The sequence below is a fragment of the Blastomyces dermatitidis genome, assembly GCF_000003525.1.
Source record: "Blastomyces dermatitidis ER-3 genomic scaffold supercont1.3, whole genome shotgun sequence".
NCBI lineage: Eukaryota > Fungi > Ascomycota > Eurotiomycetes > Onygenales > Ajellomycetaceae > Blastomyces > Blastomyces dermatitidis.
Genome location: NW_025544776.1, coordinates 3,287,826 through 3,304,816, shown reverse-complemented (window position 1 = coordinate 3,304,816; position 16,991 = coordinate 3,287,826). Strand labels below are relative to the sequence as shown.

The 16,991-nt window shown below is 32.0% G+C and overlaps 3 protein-coding genes across 4 annotated transcripts; all 3 read left to right on the top strand.

Moving 5' to 3' along the window:
* Positions 1-1,104: 1,104 nt before the first annotated feature.
* BDCG_16670 (uncharacterized protein) lies at positions 1,105-1,563 on the top strand (the record flags this gene model as incomplete). The annotated part of the gene is made up of 1 exon (XM_045425872.1): positions 1,105-1,563. The coding sequence occupies exon 1, from the start codon at positions 1,162-1,164 to the stop codon at positions 1,561-1,563; it is 402 nt and encodes a 133-aa protein (XP_045280278.1). The 5' UTR covers positions 1,105-1,161.
* A 12,715-nt stretch (positions 1,564-14,278) lies between these two features.
* Positions 14,279-14,518, top strand: BDCG_16669 (uncharacterized protein; the record flags this gene model as incomplete). Its single annotated transcript, XM_045425871.1, has 1 exon — positions 14,279-14,518. One exon carries the CDS (start codon positions 14,279-14,281, stop codon positions 14,516-14,518), a length of 240 nt encoding a protein of 79 aa, XP_045280277.1.
* Positions 14,519-14,553: 35 nt separating this feature from the next.
* BDCG_16668 lies at positions 14,554-14,915 on the top strand. Of its 2 annotated transcripts, XM_045425870.1 has the most exons (3): positions 14,583-14,665; positions 14,736-14,759; positions 14,784-14,915. In XM_045425870.1, exons 1-3 carry the CDS (start codon positions 14,602-14,604, stop codon positions 14,876-14,878), a joined length of 183 nt encoding a protein of 60 aa, XP_045280275.1. In that variant the 5' UTR covers positions 14,583-14,601; the 3' UTR covers positions 14,879-14,915. The 2 variants fall into 2 exon arrangements, with proteins under 2 accessions (XP_045280276.1, XP_045280275.1); XM_045425869.1 differs by having other exon boundaries at positions 14,554-14,902.
* The last annotated feature ends 2,076 nt before the right edge of the window (positions 14,916-16,991 follow it).

The window sequence follows — 16,991 nt, the reverse complement described above, 5'->3', positions numbered from 1 at the left end:
TTCAATTGAAAAGTTGGTCAGACTGTTTCAAAAGAAGAATAAAAGACTTTTGTGTATAAAATACCTGATTTTTTTCACACTAGTTCAGTAACTAGGTTAGATTTTTGAAGAGAATCTAATAAACTAAAATTGATTTTTAAGATAAATCAATAAAATCTTTACAATCTCTTTCTTGGGATACAGTGAGGAAAAGTATGATATCAATTGATAATAAATCAGATAATATGACAGTTTTTGAGAGAAAAACTGACAAAAAATAAATCAATTTTTTGCAGAGAAATTGATTAAAACTATTCAATTTTATTCTAAATCATTCAATTCTTCTCACACAACAAGTGTGCAACTCAAATCAGTTAATAAAGAGTGTAAAAAAGAATTAAGTATTAATGAAAGCTCTTCAGCCACTGAAAAAGTAATTCTTACTTAAAAGAATATGAAATTATGACAGAAAACAACTCTGTTTTTAATTCTTTGTAAGAATATTGTGTAAAATCCAGAGAAAAACACCTTACTTTTTCAAGAGAAGTAAAAAACTATTTCTAAGATCTTTTTTTTTGCATTAACTGCTGCAGAAGAATGAGATAGAAACTGCTAAGATATGCACTACTGTATACTCTCTATCAAGACTTTCCCTCTTCAGAGTCTTGATATTATAGAGAATATAAGTCTATTTCTATATAATAATATAAATATTGCCAGCGAGATGTAGAGGAACTGGTTATTTATATCTCAAAATAGAAGACTTTGTCAATGATTATATCAATATAGAGTTAATTCTCAAATTCAATAGAAACCTAGTGTTGCTGTTCTCAATCTCTTGCAGAATCTATTGAATATTGAGATATTAAAACTAGATTTAATATATCTCACTGTGCAGAGATCAAAGGCTCAGTCAGACCTTGAAGTATACTGATTTTATAGTTGTTGATGTGCTGTTGACTCATTGTTCACTGATTATGTATTGAATGCTGTTGCTGAGGTATCTTTTTGTATTGTTCTGCTGGGGATGGGCCAGATTGAGAGGGGTAGTACAGGGGTGAGACTTGGTGTTGAAGTCTAGGTACACTGGTGGCGGACCGTGGAGATTGCACTTCAGAAGAGTCTGTTGATTATGTGCTTGATATTATCACTGAGGTATCTTTTTGTATTTTTCTGCCGGGGATGGGCCAGATTGGGAAGGGCGGTACGAGGGTGAGACTTGGCGTTGGTGTTTTGGAACATCAAAGATGGACAGGGTTTTCGCGGAGGTCGCTCCTCGGATATCTCCACAACTACAGGTCGGGGATCTTCCAAAATCGAGAAGATTGGTGCATATGGCTAGGTCACTTCACCTTACAATTTGTATGGCACTCTGGCCCGGGGTTGTGGTGTGGTAGGGGAGAACGGGGGATAATCCCACACAGGAGCTTCGAACAACGTCCGGTTCACGTTTGGCTGGATAACTCCACCACCACACAGGGTATGCGGTCGGCGATGGGGTCAGAATGCTCGTATGATCGAGGGCTTTTCGATGGATCTATCGGCGGGTTCTTATTCGAAAAATCGAGCGAGTTCGTGGTTTAATGGGATCAGTTGAATTGGTAATGAAACTATCAAAAAATCTGGTCCTGGTTCCAGACACGGTCACACGGTCAGTCTACTGTCAGTGTGATCAGATAATCATTAAGAACACTGAGTACAGAATCTTCATCATTCTGTGATTCAAAGATTGCTTAAGCCAGCGTATGATTACAGGCGTACGCCGGCTTCTTATATATTATAATATCGTACGCTAAATTAATTAGTGGCCGCTATGGCCCTCTCTTTACACTCATAAGCTAGTTCAGAAGCAGCTGTGTTATTATTCAACAGTCATACATTCTTCTGAATCACATTCTTCTTCACCAGATTCAGTCACACTCACGTGACCATGTCATATGCTCTAGCTTCATGCGGATTAGCTCGCCACTAGTGTTTCATAATTATGTGACCTATCTCTGATTCAGCTAGCATTCTGTGTACACTCTCACAAAGAAACTTTCACTATAATATATCACTCATTCACTAACTTTTTTCATTTTTCAATCATCTTCTTCATCATCATCATTATTAAATATCATTACTATCTCAGATTTCTACTTCTTCTTCTGTTCAACTCTTTCTATTTGTTCATCTATTACATTATACACATTTCTGACAATGACTCTCTGTTCTCACAACAAGCATTATCATAGTGCTCATATCAGGCAGTTTGTTAACAGTAAGTGTAATACATTGTGAAACATAATCAGAACTTGTTTATCTTCTAATAATTATTAGAATATATTATCATGAATGACACATCTTCTTTATCTTCTTATATACTCTTAATTATTTCCTTCTCAGCAGGTTTCTGATCATGTTTTCTGACACAATTTTATATGAACACAGATACTGATATGTTTGTTTTTATTTATATAGAATCTTTATACATTGACAGATTCATATTCATTAATAATAGTGAACTCAATGTTGAATCATTGATTAAGAACTTGAAGAATGCAATTATAAAGAAATTGTCTGTGTTATATATAACACAGATAATTAAGTCTTCTGTGTCTCTCTCTGTCTCTTCTACTGCTTCTTTCTCTGCTACTCTCTCTTAATCTTCTACACTTATCTCTGTGTCTGATTCTCTCACTCTCTCTATCTCTGTTTCTGTGATCTCTACTCCTGCTACTTCTGGTTTTACTATCTCTGCTTTTGTTATCAGCTCTTCTCATTTCAAGAAGATGTTGTGTAGACTTAATAAACTACATTTCTCAGCATGTACACTTCTGTTCTTCTTACTGACTCTCAGAACAATTTATTGTATAAAGACTGTGTACAACATAACTATCTGAAGCTCAGTCACAGATGCTGATTATTATATTCATTTTAAATATTCATAATAAGACAATTATTTATTCATATCAGAGTATCATCTCTCTTCTCAACAGTGTTGAGATTGTAAGTCTTTTTCTTTTTATCTTTTTAATTGAATTGCTCAGTTCAGAAGTAACTCTTTTTCTATTCTTAGGAAAAATTATTATAGGTTTTACTGTGTATAAAGTCATGACATTCACAGACACTAAGAAACTTTTCATGACTGTTAAATTCAATATTGCAGATATATTCACTCTGATGAATATCTTCAGAATAATAGATCTGTATCAGTCTATTCTTTAACATCTATCATTCAACTTCATAATGCAGGCAAAAGATATCTGTGTTTTCAGAAACAGAAATGCAGATGTCATACTCTTTTACACTTATAAGTATGAGACTTGTACATCTTGTCTGAGATATTATTATGAGAATGAGCTGTTCATATACTGTGTTCTGCTTTCTGCATTCTCTTATGTCTCTCTCTCTCTTTCTGAGAAGCCTTGTATGTGTTGTAATTGTGTGTACAACTCTAAGATCAGTGAGTGTTTATTCAGTAACTATTCTCATCTCTGATTTTGTGATTTTTATATGCTAATAATGATTCTTAGTTGCTCTGACATCAGAGATCATTCTAATCAAAGATGATAACATCACTGAGACTACTCTCTCTCACTCTTAAGCTTCTTTCATCACTTTCTCTTTCTTCTCTGCAGGGAAGGTTGTGCGCACATCAGGTCATAAGTATTTAATCTCAGATGACTTTCATCATCATTTATTCAGTTCTGCATCTTCTTCTTTCATTTCTTCTGCCTCTGCTTCCTCTGCTCTGACTTCTGATTCTGTGAGTTCCGCGCTCTTCTTTGATTTTTCTACATGTATATGTACACATTTCTATATTGGCATTCCAGTCAATCTTGTGATAAATGACATTAATGTCATATACAGAGTAATAGAGGAATCAGAGACATGTGTGATGTTATTGTAAGAGCAGCTTACAGCTCTTGAATCTCTTGCAGATCTTGAGTTTTGAGATTTCCTTTGTTTTTGATGTTTTTCAGGTGACATGGCATTGGAAATAGATTAAATGTGTGATATATGAAAATGAATGAGATATGTATGATAACATTTGTCTTTTACAGCTGATTCTTACAGTTGATAATCAATTTATTATTTCTTTTCTTTTCTTACACTTTTTCTTTATCTGCTAGTCACTACTCTTATACAATCTCTATATAATACAGTATTCAGTGACTAGATTCAGCAGCTTTCATCTTTTATAATTCTGTCTCACACATTATACTGTCTCTCTTTGCCTGCTCAGATCACTACAGTGAATAGTTCATCAAAACTAACCTCATCTGATCTCTGAGCATTCTCAGAGGTTGAGATGATTTAATCTCACATATTCACAGATGTTTCAGATAGTTCATCCTCTGTGCTCTCTGCAATTAAACTGATATAAACAGTTAAATTCAACTCTGAATTTCTTTTTCTTCTATAATCTGATTCATATACAAGTCTGCTGCTTTAAGACTGCTCTTTACTGCATTGTACTCACTGTCTGCAGCATGTTATCATACAATCAGCTACAGTCTCATTATTTATTAAAGTGTGATATTCATCTGATTTCTTCATTTCTTCTCATTCTTTTCTTATAATTGTGAAAAGATCAGAATAAGTGAGATTATCTGATTTATAAACATCTATAATTTCTCTTACTTCACAAGACTTTTCAATTGTAAACTTCTTCTTTTTCAACACTGATAATAGTGCTGTGAATAATCATAATCTGCTTGAGTCTTGTATCTTTACTTTCATAAGTCATGAATCATTTATTAAGTTATATAAGACTCATCTCTCTGATTCTTTCAATGCATATATTCTCAGAGAATGTGATTTGAGTATTTTATATAACTCAAATCATCTAGATTGAAACTTCTCAGAACTCTCATTGTGTATAAGAACTTATATTCTCATCTTGAGACTCAATTTCTTAACAAGTGAGTCTTGTATTCTTTTCAATTGAATTGCTCAGTTCAGAAGTAACTTATTAGCTTTTATATATACATGACTGATCTCTTTCAATCTTGATTCTGTGTCTGTGACTGTTATTTTCTCTCTCATCTTTTCTGAAGCATTCTCTGAGATGCGCGGATGCAATTCATACAACAGGTAGAATGATGAACACTTGAAGACTGCATGCTGCTGAATTCGCGTGGCTAATAGCATCTGACTGAGATATTCATCTCATAATCTCATAGGCTTGCTCACTAGATATTTCATCAGCATGTTGCTCAAGATTTTATTCAAGTATTTCATCTTTTCATTCATCTGCAGATGATATGACATTGTTCTACAATGTCTTATCTGTAACTGGCTTATAAAATGCCTCATCACTTCTTCTACAAGGTTCATATTATTATCAGTTAGAATCTCACACAGTATTTTATAGTTGATATAGATTTCATCATGTAGAAACTTTATCATCATCTTCTCTGTCCTCTCTGAAACTGCTTTCATAACTGATAAGTCAGTAGTGTAATCAATAGCAGTGATTATTCATTGATTTTTATTTAATATTCACAATAATATGTCTATGAGATTCACTCTTCATTATTTGAACAGTTGTATTATATACTTCATCTGATGTTACACTTTCTTACATTCTAACTCTTTCTTAGATTCTTTCATGACCTGATAATTCAGGCACTTGTAAGTATATGTCTGAATGTTCTCAGCCATGCTTGGCCAGTATACTCTTAATTCAAGTACATTCATGAGTTTAGAACTTTCTAAGTGACTGAATTCCTTATGCATGTGAGTTACTAAGTCATATTTAAATGAAGGTTTTAGATAGAAAGCTTCTGCATATTCTAGATCACAGTAAAACACAACATCATTTTTCAATTTTCTCAGCTTGAAGTTTGAAAGTATCTCTTCTACTACTCTTATGAGATACTTGTTATCTGACATCTTGTCATTCTTCAAGTGAGAGATTATGATATTCACTCATTCTGATTTCTTGCATTCTCTCAGTATGTTTAATACAAACATCTCTTGTATCTAATTCACAGAACTCTCACTCATGAAATCAGATCTATAACTGATTGTGTCAGATATTACAGTATCTGATCTCTTTCAGTATTTAATATGAAGATTATACACTTGAAACTCTGAGATCTAACATGCTAAGTATTTGAAAGATTTTATCATTAATTGTAGATAGATAAGACTTTCATAATCCATGATTATCATTGTTATATACTTGTTATCAATATATCTATTTCATAACATCAGTACATACTTAATCACTAGTAATTTCTTTTCATGCACTGAGTAATTGAGCTTAGCACCTGATAGTTTTCTATCATTATATATCATCAGATGCAGCTTGTCCTTCTTATTCATCTGTAGAAGAGTGTCTCTGATAGCTCATTCAGATGTGTCTGTCTCAATGTAGAAAGGTTTATCACAATCTGATTGAATAAGCACTGAGAATGTTATTATATATTTTCTCAGTGTGAGAAAAGCCTCTTCACACACAGCATTTCAGATAATTGAATAAAACTTCTTCTTTCACAGATTTACATTCATTTCTCTTAAGAGATCTGAGAGTGATGCAGATATTCATGTGAAATTCTTGATGAATCTGCAGTAATATGAGATTAACTCAAGAAACTGTTATATATAATATATGTTTCTCAGCTGCGGTCAATTCACTATGACATTCAATTTCTTCAGAATGAGATATATACAGTCATCACTTACTACATATTCTATGAACTTCAACTCTTTCATTTCAAACACACACTTGATTGATTTAGTGTAGAGCTTATACTCTGTCAGAGTTATAAGTACTTTATCAAGATACTTCAGATGTTCATTATATAAGTTTGAAAAGACTAGAATATTATTAAGATATACAAGACATGAGATTTCATTCTGTTTATAAAGAATTATATTCATCATCATTTGAAAGATGACAGATGCATTTGTCAGACTGAATGACATTGTCAGGAATTTGAACTTCTCTCATTGTGTATTAAACACAGTTCACAGAACTGATAGTTTGTCTACACAGATCTGTCAGTATTCTGAGAGAAGATCAATCTTTGATAGATATCAGATGTTTTCAACTGTATTCAACTATTGTTGAATCTGTGATAGTGAATATTCATTCTTAATTATAAGCTTGTTGAGTGCTTGATAATCAATACATATTCATCACTCTCTATCTGTCTTTTTCACAAATAGAACTGAAAAGCCTCATGCACTTGATGAGAATTATATGAGACTATATTCTAGAAGATCTGTGATCTGACACTTCTGTTCTTCAAGATGCATTTGTGACAGAGAGTACACATTCTGGTTGACTGGTTTTGCATCTCTCATGTCAATCTCATGTACAAATCCTTGTTTCAGCAGCAATTACAGTGAAAGATCTGTTCAAAAGATCTTCTCATACTTCTTCAGAAGCTTCTTCATACACTTGTTCTCTTATATATCTTTTATCTTGATTTTCTCTGCTTTCAGATCTTATATGATATACAGAATGCTTTCAGATGAGGTCTTACAAATCATTCTCTTTACTTATTGATGTATAAGCAGATTTAATCCTTCTATATCAGAGACATGAAATGTCCTTCTCATATCAGTTAATAGAATTGTATAAACTGTTTTCTTTCTATCAGTCAACTGCATATGACATGTACATCATTGAATCTGCAGATTGAACCTTTGAAATCAATGAAGTTCAAGAATAAGATTGTATTTCACATTCTGCAGCTCTCACACTCAAATATAGCAAGATTATTCTCTGAAGTGCAAGAGAACTCTTACTCTTGCAGATGATATTAAATATTAATTATCAGATAATCTTATACATCAGAAATTCTTCACTCAGTGAATCTCTTTCAATCTTCAAATTATATAATCATTAATATATTGCATAGAAGCTTCTGTATTCACTAACACTTTTGCAGTCATCTCTCAATTCTTATTCAAGTGTCTCTTATACATTAACATTTCAGGTCTTAAGGTATTGAGATGAGCATTCACTTCATCATTCTCACTCATATCTTATTCAGAAGCCTGCTTCTTCTTTGCATTCACAGAATTCAGAGAGTCATCTAACACAGACATCTCTTTCACTTTGAAGACTTTTCATAGAATATCAGCAAGTATCTCTGAGCTCACTAATTCTGCTAGTTTTTTAACTCTCTTGCTTCTCTTGACTGTACATGCTGAGTGCAATCTTTTACATCATAATTTTAGCATCTGCAGTTGAAGCAAGCTTAATACTCATAATATTAAGATTTTCACTCAGAAGATCTCTTTTTCAGAGAATTCAGCACTTTAGCAATGACATTCAGATCTAGATTCATTGCATTCAGATGTATAGCTTGTATTATAGAAGTCTGATTACTCATTCTTTACTGAGACATACTCAATTACAGTATTTTCTATCATAATTGACTCACTTGTTTCTGTATAATAAGAATGTTATATGCTTCTTTCATCATACCTGATTACAAGGTTAAGTATTTCCATTTCACTCTCAACTCAGATGTAAGATTATAAATGAAGATCTGTAAACAGAAAGATGTTGAAAGCTCTTCATTTAACATAAGATAGTATAAGCTGAAGTGTGTGAAGTATAATATAAGATCACTCACTTATCTACACTCAGTGAAGTGTTTATAACACTTATCTCATACATTCACTTTCTCAAAGTTATGCAAGATTCATTTGAAAAACTCATTTCATGTTTGTAAGAATGAATATCACTTCAGATCTGTGAGATTCATCTTTTCATCAGTTATTCATAATAACTTCACTTTTTTACATAGAAATACAGCAGATTTTAAGACTTGTTGAAATTTCATTGACTGTCTGTTTATGAGTTCACATTCAATCTGATAATATAATCATATCTGACTTAGTCAGCTGATTGCAGTATCATTTTTTCAATTATCATTGAAGCTTAATAGCTTCAACAGATCTTCTGACTTAATATAGTTCATACTCAGATTCTCATTCTGTGCAGTGATCTTCAATGATGTGTACACTTCTGAAGAGATTATAAACAATTGTGATAGAATCTTCAGATTCAGTGTAGTCATTTATCTGTATAAATATTCAATCTCTCACTGCAGATCTAAGATCTGATTTTCTCTATTCTTATTAATAATGATGATTGTGTTGACAAAGCTCTTTATAGTGAATACTTGATTCACAGCAAATATCAATTATTGTTTAGCTTTCATCTCAGCCTGTCACTGTATACACAAGACCTCAATCTCATTTAGAATTCTCATATATATATGAAGTTTCAATTTCAGTTCAGCAATTTCAGCTGTTTTTCTTACTGCTTTAAGTAAACTCTCTGAGAGTTTCTGCATATCTTTCAGTTCAGGTAGCAGAGAAGAGTGTTGTTCATATCAGCTAGAGAAGATATTTATTTCAGTGATTTCTCATTAATTATACAATATCTATTATTATATCACTGTATCATTATATCACTATATCATTATATGATTTCTGTTATCATTGTATGACTTCAGTGATGACTACCTCTCTCTTTTTATCCTTCTTTTGAGTAGGGAGTGAACTTCTTTGAATCTGGTTCACTGCTCTCATTTCCTTTCTCACATCTCATTCATTCGCATCTCATACATGGCATTCGCCTGGACATGAAGTTTTCTCTCAATAAGCAAAGCAGTATCAATCAAATGCTCTTTCACTCATCACTCTTCATACACTATCTTTTGAGATGTTCTAGAACCACACTGACATGATAACTATAAATCACTTTATAAATAGAATTATCACACTCTGAAGAAGTCTGCACTTCTCACCAGTTTTTAGACATGCTATCAGATGTGATTCAAAGATTGCTTAAGTCAGTGTATAATTACAGGCATACACTGGCTTCTTATATATTGTAATATCATACACTAAATTAATTAGTGGCCACTATGGCCCCCCCTTTACACTCATAAGCTAGTTCGGAAGCGGCCGCGTTATTATCCGACAGTCGTACGTTCTTCCGAACCACAATTCACAGAGTTATTCATATCATTATCAACAAGTTCTGTCTCATCATCTAGTAGATATATCAGTTTCAGTGCACTGTTCATATCATCATCAGCAAGTATCTTTAAAACATCAGATTTATTCTTTGCAAGTCTTCTTAGAAGACAGTGTTATTATCTTTTTATAATGTTAAGAATATTCAATTTCTCTGACAGTTTGACTACTTCTCTAATGACATTTGTCAGTGCTTCTTCTGTTGTCAATTCTTCATTAAAAATAATATCTCTTACAATCTCAAGCTTTCAGATTGCAGAGTCTTAGATATAATATTAATACAGTTCTTGATATTCAACTAATTATCATTGCTTGCTATTAGTTCTATCTGTGAGCTTATTGATAATCTTCAGATTCTTCTTATACATCTTACATTCTCATCTGTGTATTCAATGAGCAGAAGATTGAATATCTGTTTAAGCTTTAAAAGAGAATAATGAGGTTTCTCTCTGATATCTGTAAATCTTTATTGATATTGAAGATGTGTTAATTATCATGACTGTGACTTAAATAACTTTACTTCAAAGTTCTCTTGCAAGCCTGCTGTTGAATAGTAAGCTTCTTGTCTTTTCATTTACAATATGATTGATATATTCTGCAGAGCTGTTGAACTGTGATGTATCAGATGTAGTGATTTTATATGTGATCTCTTTTCACTGATAGTAGATCTTTAATTCATTACTTTTAAATTCATCTCTGTCATCTCAGTGTAAAGTCTCAATTCAATGTTAAGTAGTGATCTCAATTCTATCAATAAAGATCATTAAATGTGCAGTGATCTCACTCTTTGATATCATAAGAATAATTCATCTGTAGTGTGTGATATCATCTGTAATACTCATTCAATAATTAGCTCTCTTATGAGTAGAGAGATTGATTTTATTATATAGTGTACAGTCATTATCTACAAGATTCATAAAGAATCTCATCACAGATTTGACAGTTCTTGTCATTGATATAAATATTAAATGTGTCATTTTTGTGTGTACACAGATCTTGCAGAACAGCAAAGCTCTGTCACTCTTAATTCTCATTTTCAGTCATGAATCTGCTGTTAATTTAGTGATATTCATGAGATTGAGATGATCAAGCTTTTGATATCATTGTAGCATTGTGTATTTAACAATCTCGATATTCTTATTAAGCAATGCTAGCAGAGAATCTTTTTTCTCTACAGATTGTAGAATTTTGACAGATTTAAATTCATTATTTAACATTGTAAATCAAATCAGGTCTCTAGTTATTAATTATTTTCTCAGAATGTAGATATTCTTATCACTCAATTTAACAGTAAAACTCAACATCTTGTCAGAAGAGATTAGTAAGATTAAATAAGTATTCTCATAGATCAGTTACTTATATATATAGCTCTGATATACAAGCTTCTCAAAACTCATAAGATTCATCTTCAGCTTGAGAATGTAGTAGATATTCTGCAGCAGCAGATTCACTTCTTCAACTAATATATTTATCTTCTCTATAGCTGCTGCAGAAGCTGTTAATCTGTCAGTCATCTTTAATATGATATTAATCTTCTATAATACTATTGATATGAGATTCTTATAAGATGTAGTATGAGCACTGAATTCAGAGTTCAGAACTCAGATATCTTTACTAGTTTGATCAGTAGAATAGACTGTTTCTGTTGTATAAAATACTTACTCAATGACATTATAAACTGATGCTGAGCCTGTTTCATTCTCATTCTTATTCTTATTCTTACTGTGACTAGTAGAGTGTTTTTCAGGAAATTTCAATCAGTAATCTGTTTAAATGTGATCAATCTTCTGATAATAATAACATGTTTTAATAGCATTATTATTCTTTCTATTCAGCTTGATGAAATCTTTATTCTTATTCTCAGAGATCTTCTTCTTCTTCTTATTCTTTTTATTCTTTCTGTTGAAATCTTGAGTATTATTTACAGAGATCTTTTCATCAGAGATGAAAGATTTATCAGTAGCTAACAATTATAGAAGAATATCTGAATATAATCTTATGAAATTATTTTTAAGTGTTTTAGCATTCTCATTCTTCTCTATTACATTTATTTAATTCTTTATAAAAGATAATCAATCTTTACTAATCTCTGTAAAAAGTCTGTTGAAAAATATGAAATCTTTGATATTATATTTCAATCAGATATAATCAGTTCTGATTATAATTAAATATTTGATAAATATGTGATCAGAACTCTTTGATTTTAATATCATCTTAATCAATTCTTAAAATAGATAAGTTCTACAGATAACAGATCTCTCAGTGAAATTATTCTCTATAACAGATTATAGAGAATAAGCAGATAGTTAAAACTTCTTAAGTATAATAAAGTGAGATTTAATCTGCAGAGTAATTGCAGATTATATATAGTTATATAATCAGATATTTCATTCTGATTAAAAATATTGTATATTTATACTAATATTCTTATCAGAATTAATCTACTTATTATTAAGAATATTATCTGTTTCAGATTATCTTACTGTAAGCAGAATCTCTTCTTTTTATATAGAATAATTTACAGAGTTAGTGAGTATAACAGACTTCTTTATAAATTTTATTTAATCTCTGAATTTATTAAGAATCTTTATTAATACAGATATTCTACTCTTCTATTAAAAATAGTTTACTAAATCTATACTAAGCTCTTTATTTTCATCTCTATCTATCTTTATTCACTTAACTTCATACTGAAGTCTTGTAATTTCTAGTCTTATATAAGTCTTCTTACTCACAGAGCTATTATTATTCTAATTATTTAAGTCTTCTATATTATCTGATATCTCACTGATATCTTTAACTAAGTCTTTATATTTTATTATTGAACTTATCAGACTGTTTCTCTACAATGGTTTTATTCAGCTTAAATATCTCAGAGACAGTCACTTTTCAGTTTATTATTAATATTAATAATAATCTGTGATCTTGTATCTGCTATTCTGATATCTTCTCATTTCTTCATCTCAAAGACATGTATTCTTTTATTAAGTCAGATATCTTCTCAGATCTTAGATTAATCATGAGTTTAATTACTCATAAAAAACATCTAGACACATGTAATAATATGTGAAGATATAGTTAACATATTATTTCAGTGATTTTCATTAGCTTAATAAGAGCTTCATAATCTCTTGAAGAATAACATTGTTATGTTGTAATCTAACTACGCGAGTTACACTAAATGAATAGATTGAAGTAGCACGTGACTAGAATAGGTGTAGTAATCACCAACATAGCTGTTGAAGCTACTACACAAGTTCTAACTTATGTGACTCACACACATATATTTAGCTTTCACTAGCTACTAGTTAGATAATAACAATCAATCATGTTCAATCTCTCTCACAGATTATGAAGCTCTTACACTTCTACAAGGCATTATAATCATGCAATAATCATATAATAAGCTTTTCAAATAGCTGCTTTTTTCATTCAAATACCTCATATTAAATATCTGTTAATACAAGATCAATCAACTATGAAGAGACTTCAGAGAATTAAACTACTACATCTAAATTCTTTTCAATCTCAATAACTGTGAGAAAATCATCATATAATAACAATAATCAAGATAATGATAATATAGCTGATGAAGCTGCTGTCTTGAGATGATGTATTACTCAGATGAATAAAGAACTATGTTAGATAAGAGCTTTTAACAATTCTACTACTACAGCTACTGTTAATGATGACAATGATCTAAGCTCTGATCTTACTGCTTATCTTCAGAATTATAAGAATATCTCTGTACTAAGCAGAGTTCTTCAAGAATTCTATGAATATGTTAAATATCTTTAAAAATCAGATCTTCTCAAATCAACATCTGATTATCTCATTTGAAAGAAAGAGATTCTGCTTGTTATTAAGTAATCTTATATAGAAGATATTCTCACTAACAAGCTCTTGAAGAATGTCTCTAAGAATATGAAATGATTCTGAGAGGAATACAACTTCTAACTATATAATTTTATATGATCTTCTATTTCTATTGAAGTTAAATCTCTTTTTACTATACTTCAAGATTCTCTAAGTTCTGCTGCTCTATGAAACATCATAGCAGCATTCTTTTCAGAATGAATGAAAATCTGCAGAGCTCATCTGTTCAAGAAATTCAATGATATCAGTGCAACTGCCATCTATAATGACTTCAATCACTTGTTCATAGAATGTCTGCTTACAATCTGCATTGAGTATATTCACCTTGAATATGCTAATATTTTCAACTTCATATTCTTTGACAAGCTTCTTTGACAAGCTTCTCAACAGTCTCACCAAGAAGTGGTCAATCTTTATCAGAGATCACATGGACTATGCAGCAAAGGATGATAATGTCATATCACTAGAAGATGATTTTCTTGATCTCTGCAGGGATATACTACTCCGCCTGCCATTGGATGATAAAAATATCAGAAATGACACAAAGAATAACAAAGATGCCATCAAGGATGTGAAGGATAATAAGAACATCAAGAAGAAATACACTGTCTGCAAGATGGAAGGCCATGATGAATCAAGCTGCTGGTTTGAACACCTAGAGAAATGACCTGCAGATTGGAAGAATAGAAAGAAGGTCAATGATGATGATGCTGCTACACCTGTATGCTACAATACTGAGCAAGTCTTCTAATGATGCTCATGATGACCGCCAATATCGACGCCAAAACGATGGAAATACCGATAACGATGCCAGGCCCCAGTGTCTATATGATGCCAGGCCACAGTGCCTATATGATGCCAGGCCTCAGTGCCTACGATGCCAGGCCACAGTGCCTATATGATGCCAGGCCCCAGTGCCTATATGATGCCAGGCCACAGTGCCTACGATGCCAGGCCCCAGTGCCTATATGATGCCGGGCCACCGATTGCCCATATGATGACCTATGCCGATGACCTATGCCGATGACCTATGCCGATGACCTATGCCTATGCCTATGACGATGAAAACCACAAAAATAATAAGAATGAGATCCCGCGGCGTTAGAACAACTGGGGGTAATATCAATACTGAAAGAATGAATTTGAGCGTTCTTCTTGCATGTTTTTTATGTTTTTCATGTATGAAGCTAGTCCTTCTGAGGAAACTAGACTTTACTTTTTGTAATTAATTTTTATTGCAGATTTGAATGATTTGAGTGCTTTTGACTGCGTGGATTAACTGGCCTGCGTAGCATGGGGGGGTGTTGGAGCTACTACACAAGCCCTAACCCACGTGACCCACACACATATATTTAGCTTCCACTAGCTACTAGTTAGATAACAACAACCAACCACGTTCAACCTCTCTCACAATAGCAAGAGAGGGTGTTGATGATTACTGTAGCATCCGCCCTAGTGACGTTGCCGTAGCGACCGCTCCGCCTACACGTGATTCATATGTAATATATATAGCTAGCTCTTCCTACACGAATACAACAGATTAATCATCTCACAGGTTATAGCCTGGATAGCATGTTTTTACAAAGAATTACATTTTTTTTACTTTTGTTTAAAAACACCTGTATAAGCATTGAATGTGTTCACCCTGAATAGGAGAATCCTTTTACCACATTTACATTGCATGTTTTAAGTGTACCTGCTTAGTCAGTGATTGAAATAGCAGAACTCTACAGTATAATATAACACATATTTTTCTTTTTGATTTCTTCATTCAACTCTTCTTTGACTGATGAGTGGTATGCCTAGACTGGCCGGCGGGACCATGAATTTCACATTTGATCTCATTTGATCTGGTCTCATACATTTCTTGATGTGAGTCTCATCAGAACCAAGTCTCAAAAAAATCTGAAAATGAATCATTTCTGAGAGAAATAGCATGAAAAATGACCAGATTTAATTCAAGAACAGTGAAATGAGAGTAATTTTTCAGGATAAACTGTGAAAGATGATCATTCTTTCAAAATCAGAATGAGACTGAGACTGAAGATCAAAATCAGTCTCATTCAGTTCATTCAGTGATTGCTTATATAATCAGAATTTGGTAATAATTATTGATAATACTCATGAAACAACTAAATACATTCTTATGCAAGTTTATTCTTCACTTTCTTATGAAAACTACACTTCTCTGATATACTGTGATCAGAGGTATTAAACTGTCTGATAATTTCATGTTTTACAATCATGAGTTTCTTGATTATTTCTCCTTGTAATTGTTCTCAGTGATAGTGATAAATATCTTAACTTGAGTTGAACTTTCACTTCATTCTCATCCCTGTCAATAAAATTGTCAGAATATCACATGTCATCAGTGCAACAGTTGAATATGTACTCTCAACAATTTTTCATAACTCTAGAATTGATTTAGTATATAAATTTATCAGATCATCTTAAAGATAGTGATCAAATTCAGTTTTACAAGCATATAGTTTTGCCTGATTTTCAGTTACAATCAATGTATGTAAGTTCTGTTTCAAAGTTAGTATTATAGTTCTATGTGATATGAAGCATTATCAAAGATTATTACTTATTAGAGAATTGTATTTCACTGTCTTCACATCTCAAATATCTGCTCATTCAAATCTCTGATAGTTGACATTGTAGTAGTCTTAAGCTAATTTAACATATAAGTCTTATTCCTTCTCTGTTCAATCTTGAGAAGTGTAGATATTAACTCAATGAGAGAGATCTAGTAGAGCTGCTACAGCATAGTACTCTGTAAAAGATTGTTTCATTTTGCTATAGTAATATGCCAGTTTATTCCTTGCAGCAACAATAGCCTGCACTATAGTATTATCTCAGACTGAATTTCTTTTTGAGTGATTCAACTGCTTCTCAAGATAAGTAAATAAACTGTTATACACTCATCAGGCTGACTGCAGTATTGATATACAAGTGATTGAGACTGTCTTTATTGTCTTATAAAACTGAAACAGTAAATCAATTATATATTTCAACTGAGTTCACTTCATATCAGAAAGTTTCAATATCTGAATCTTTTTCTGATCAGAGTGTTGCACTCAATGATTAATCATCTGATACAATCAAAGAGTCTGAACAGTCATCTTATATATTGAACT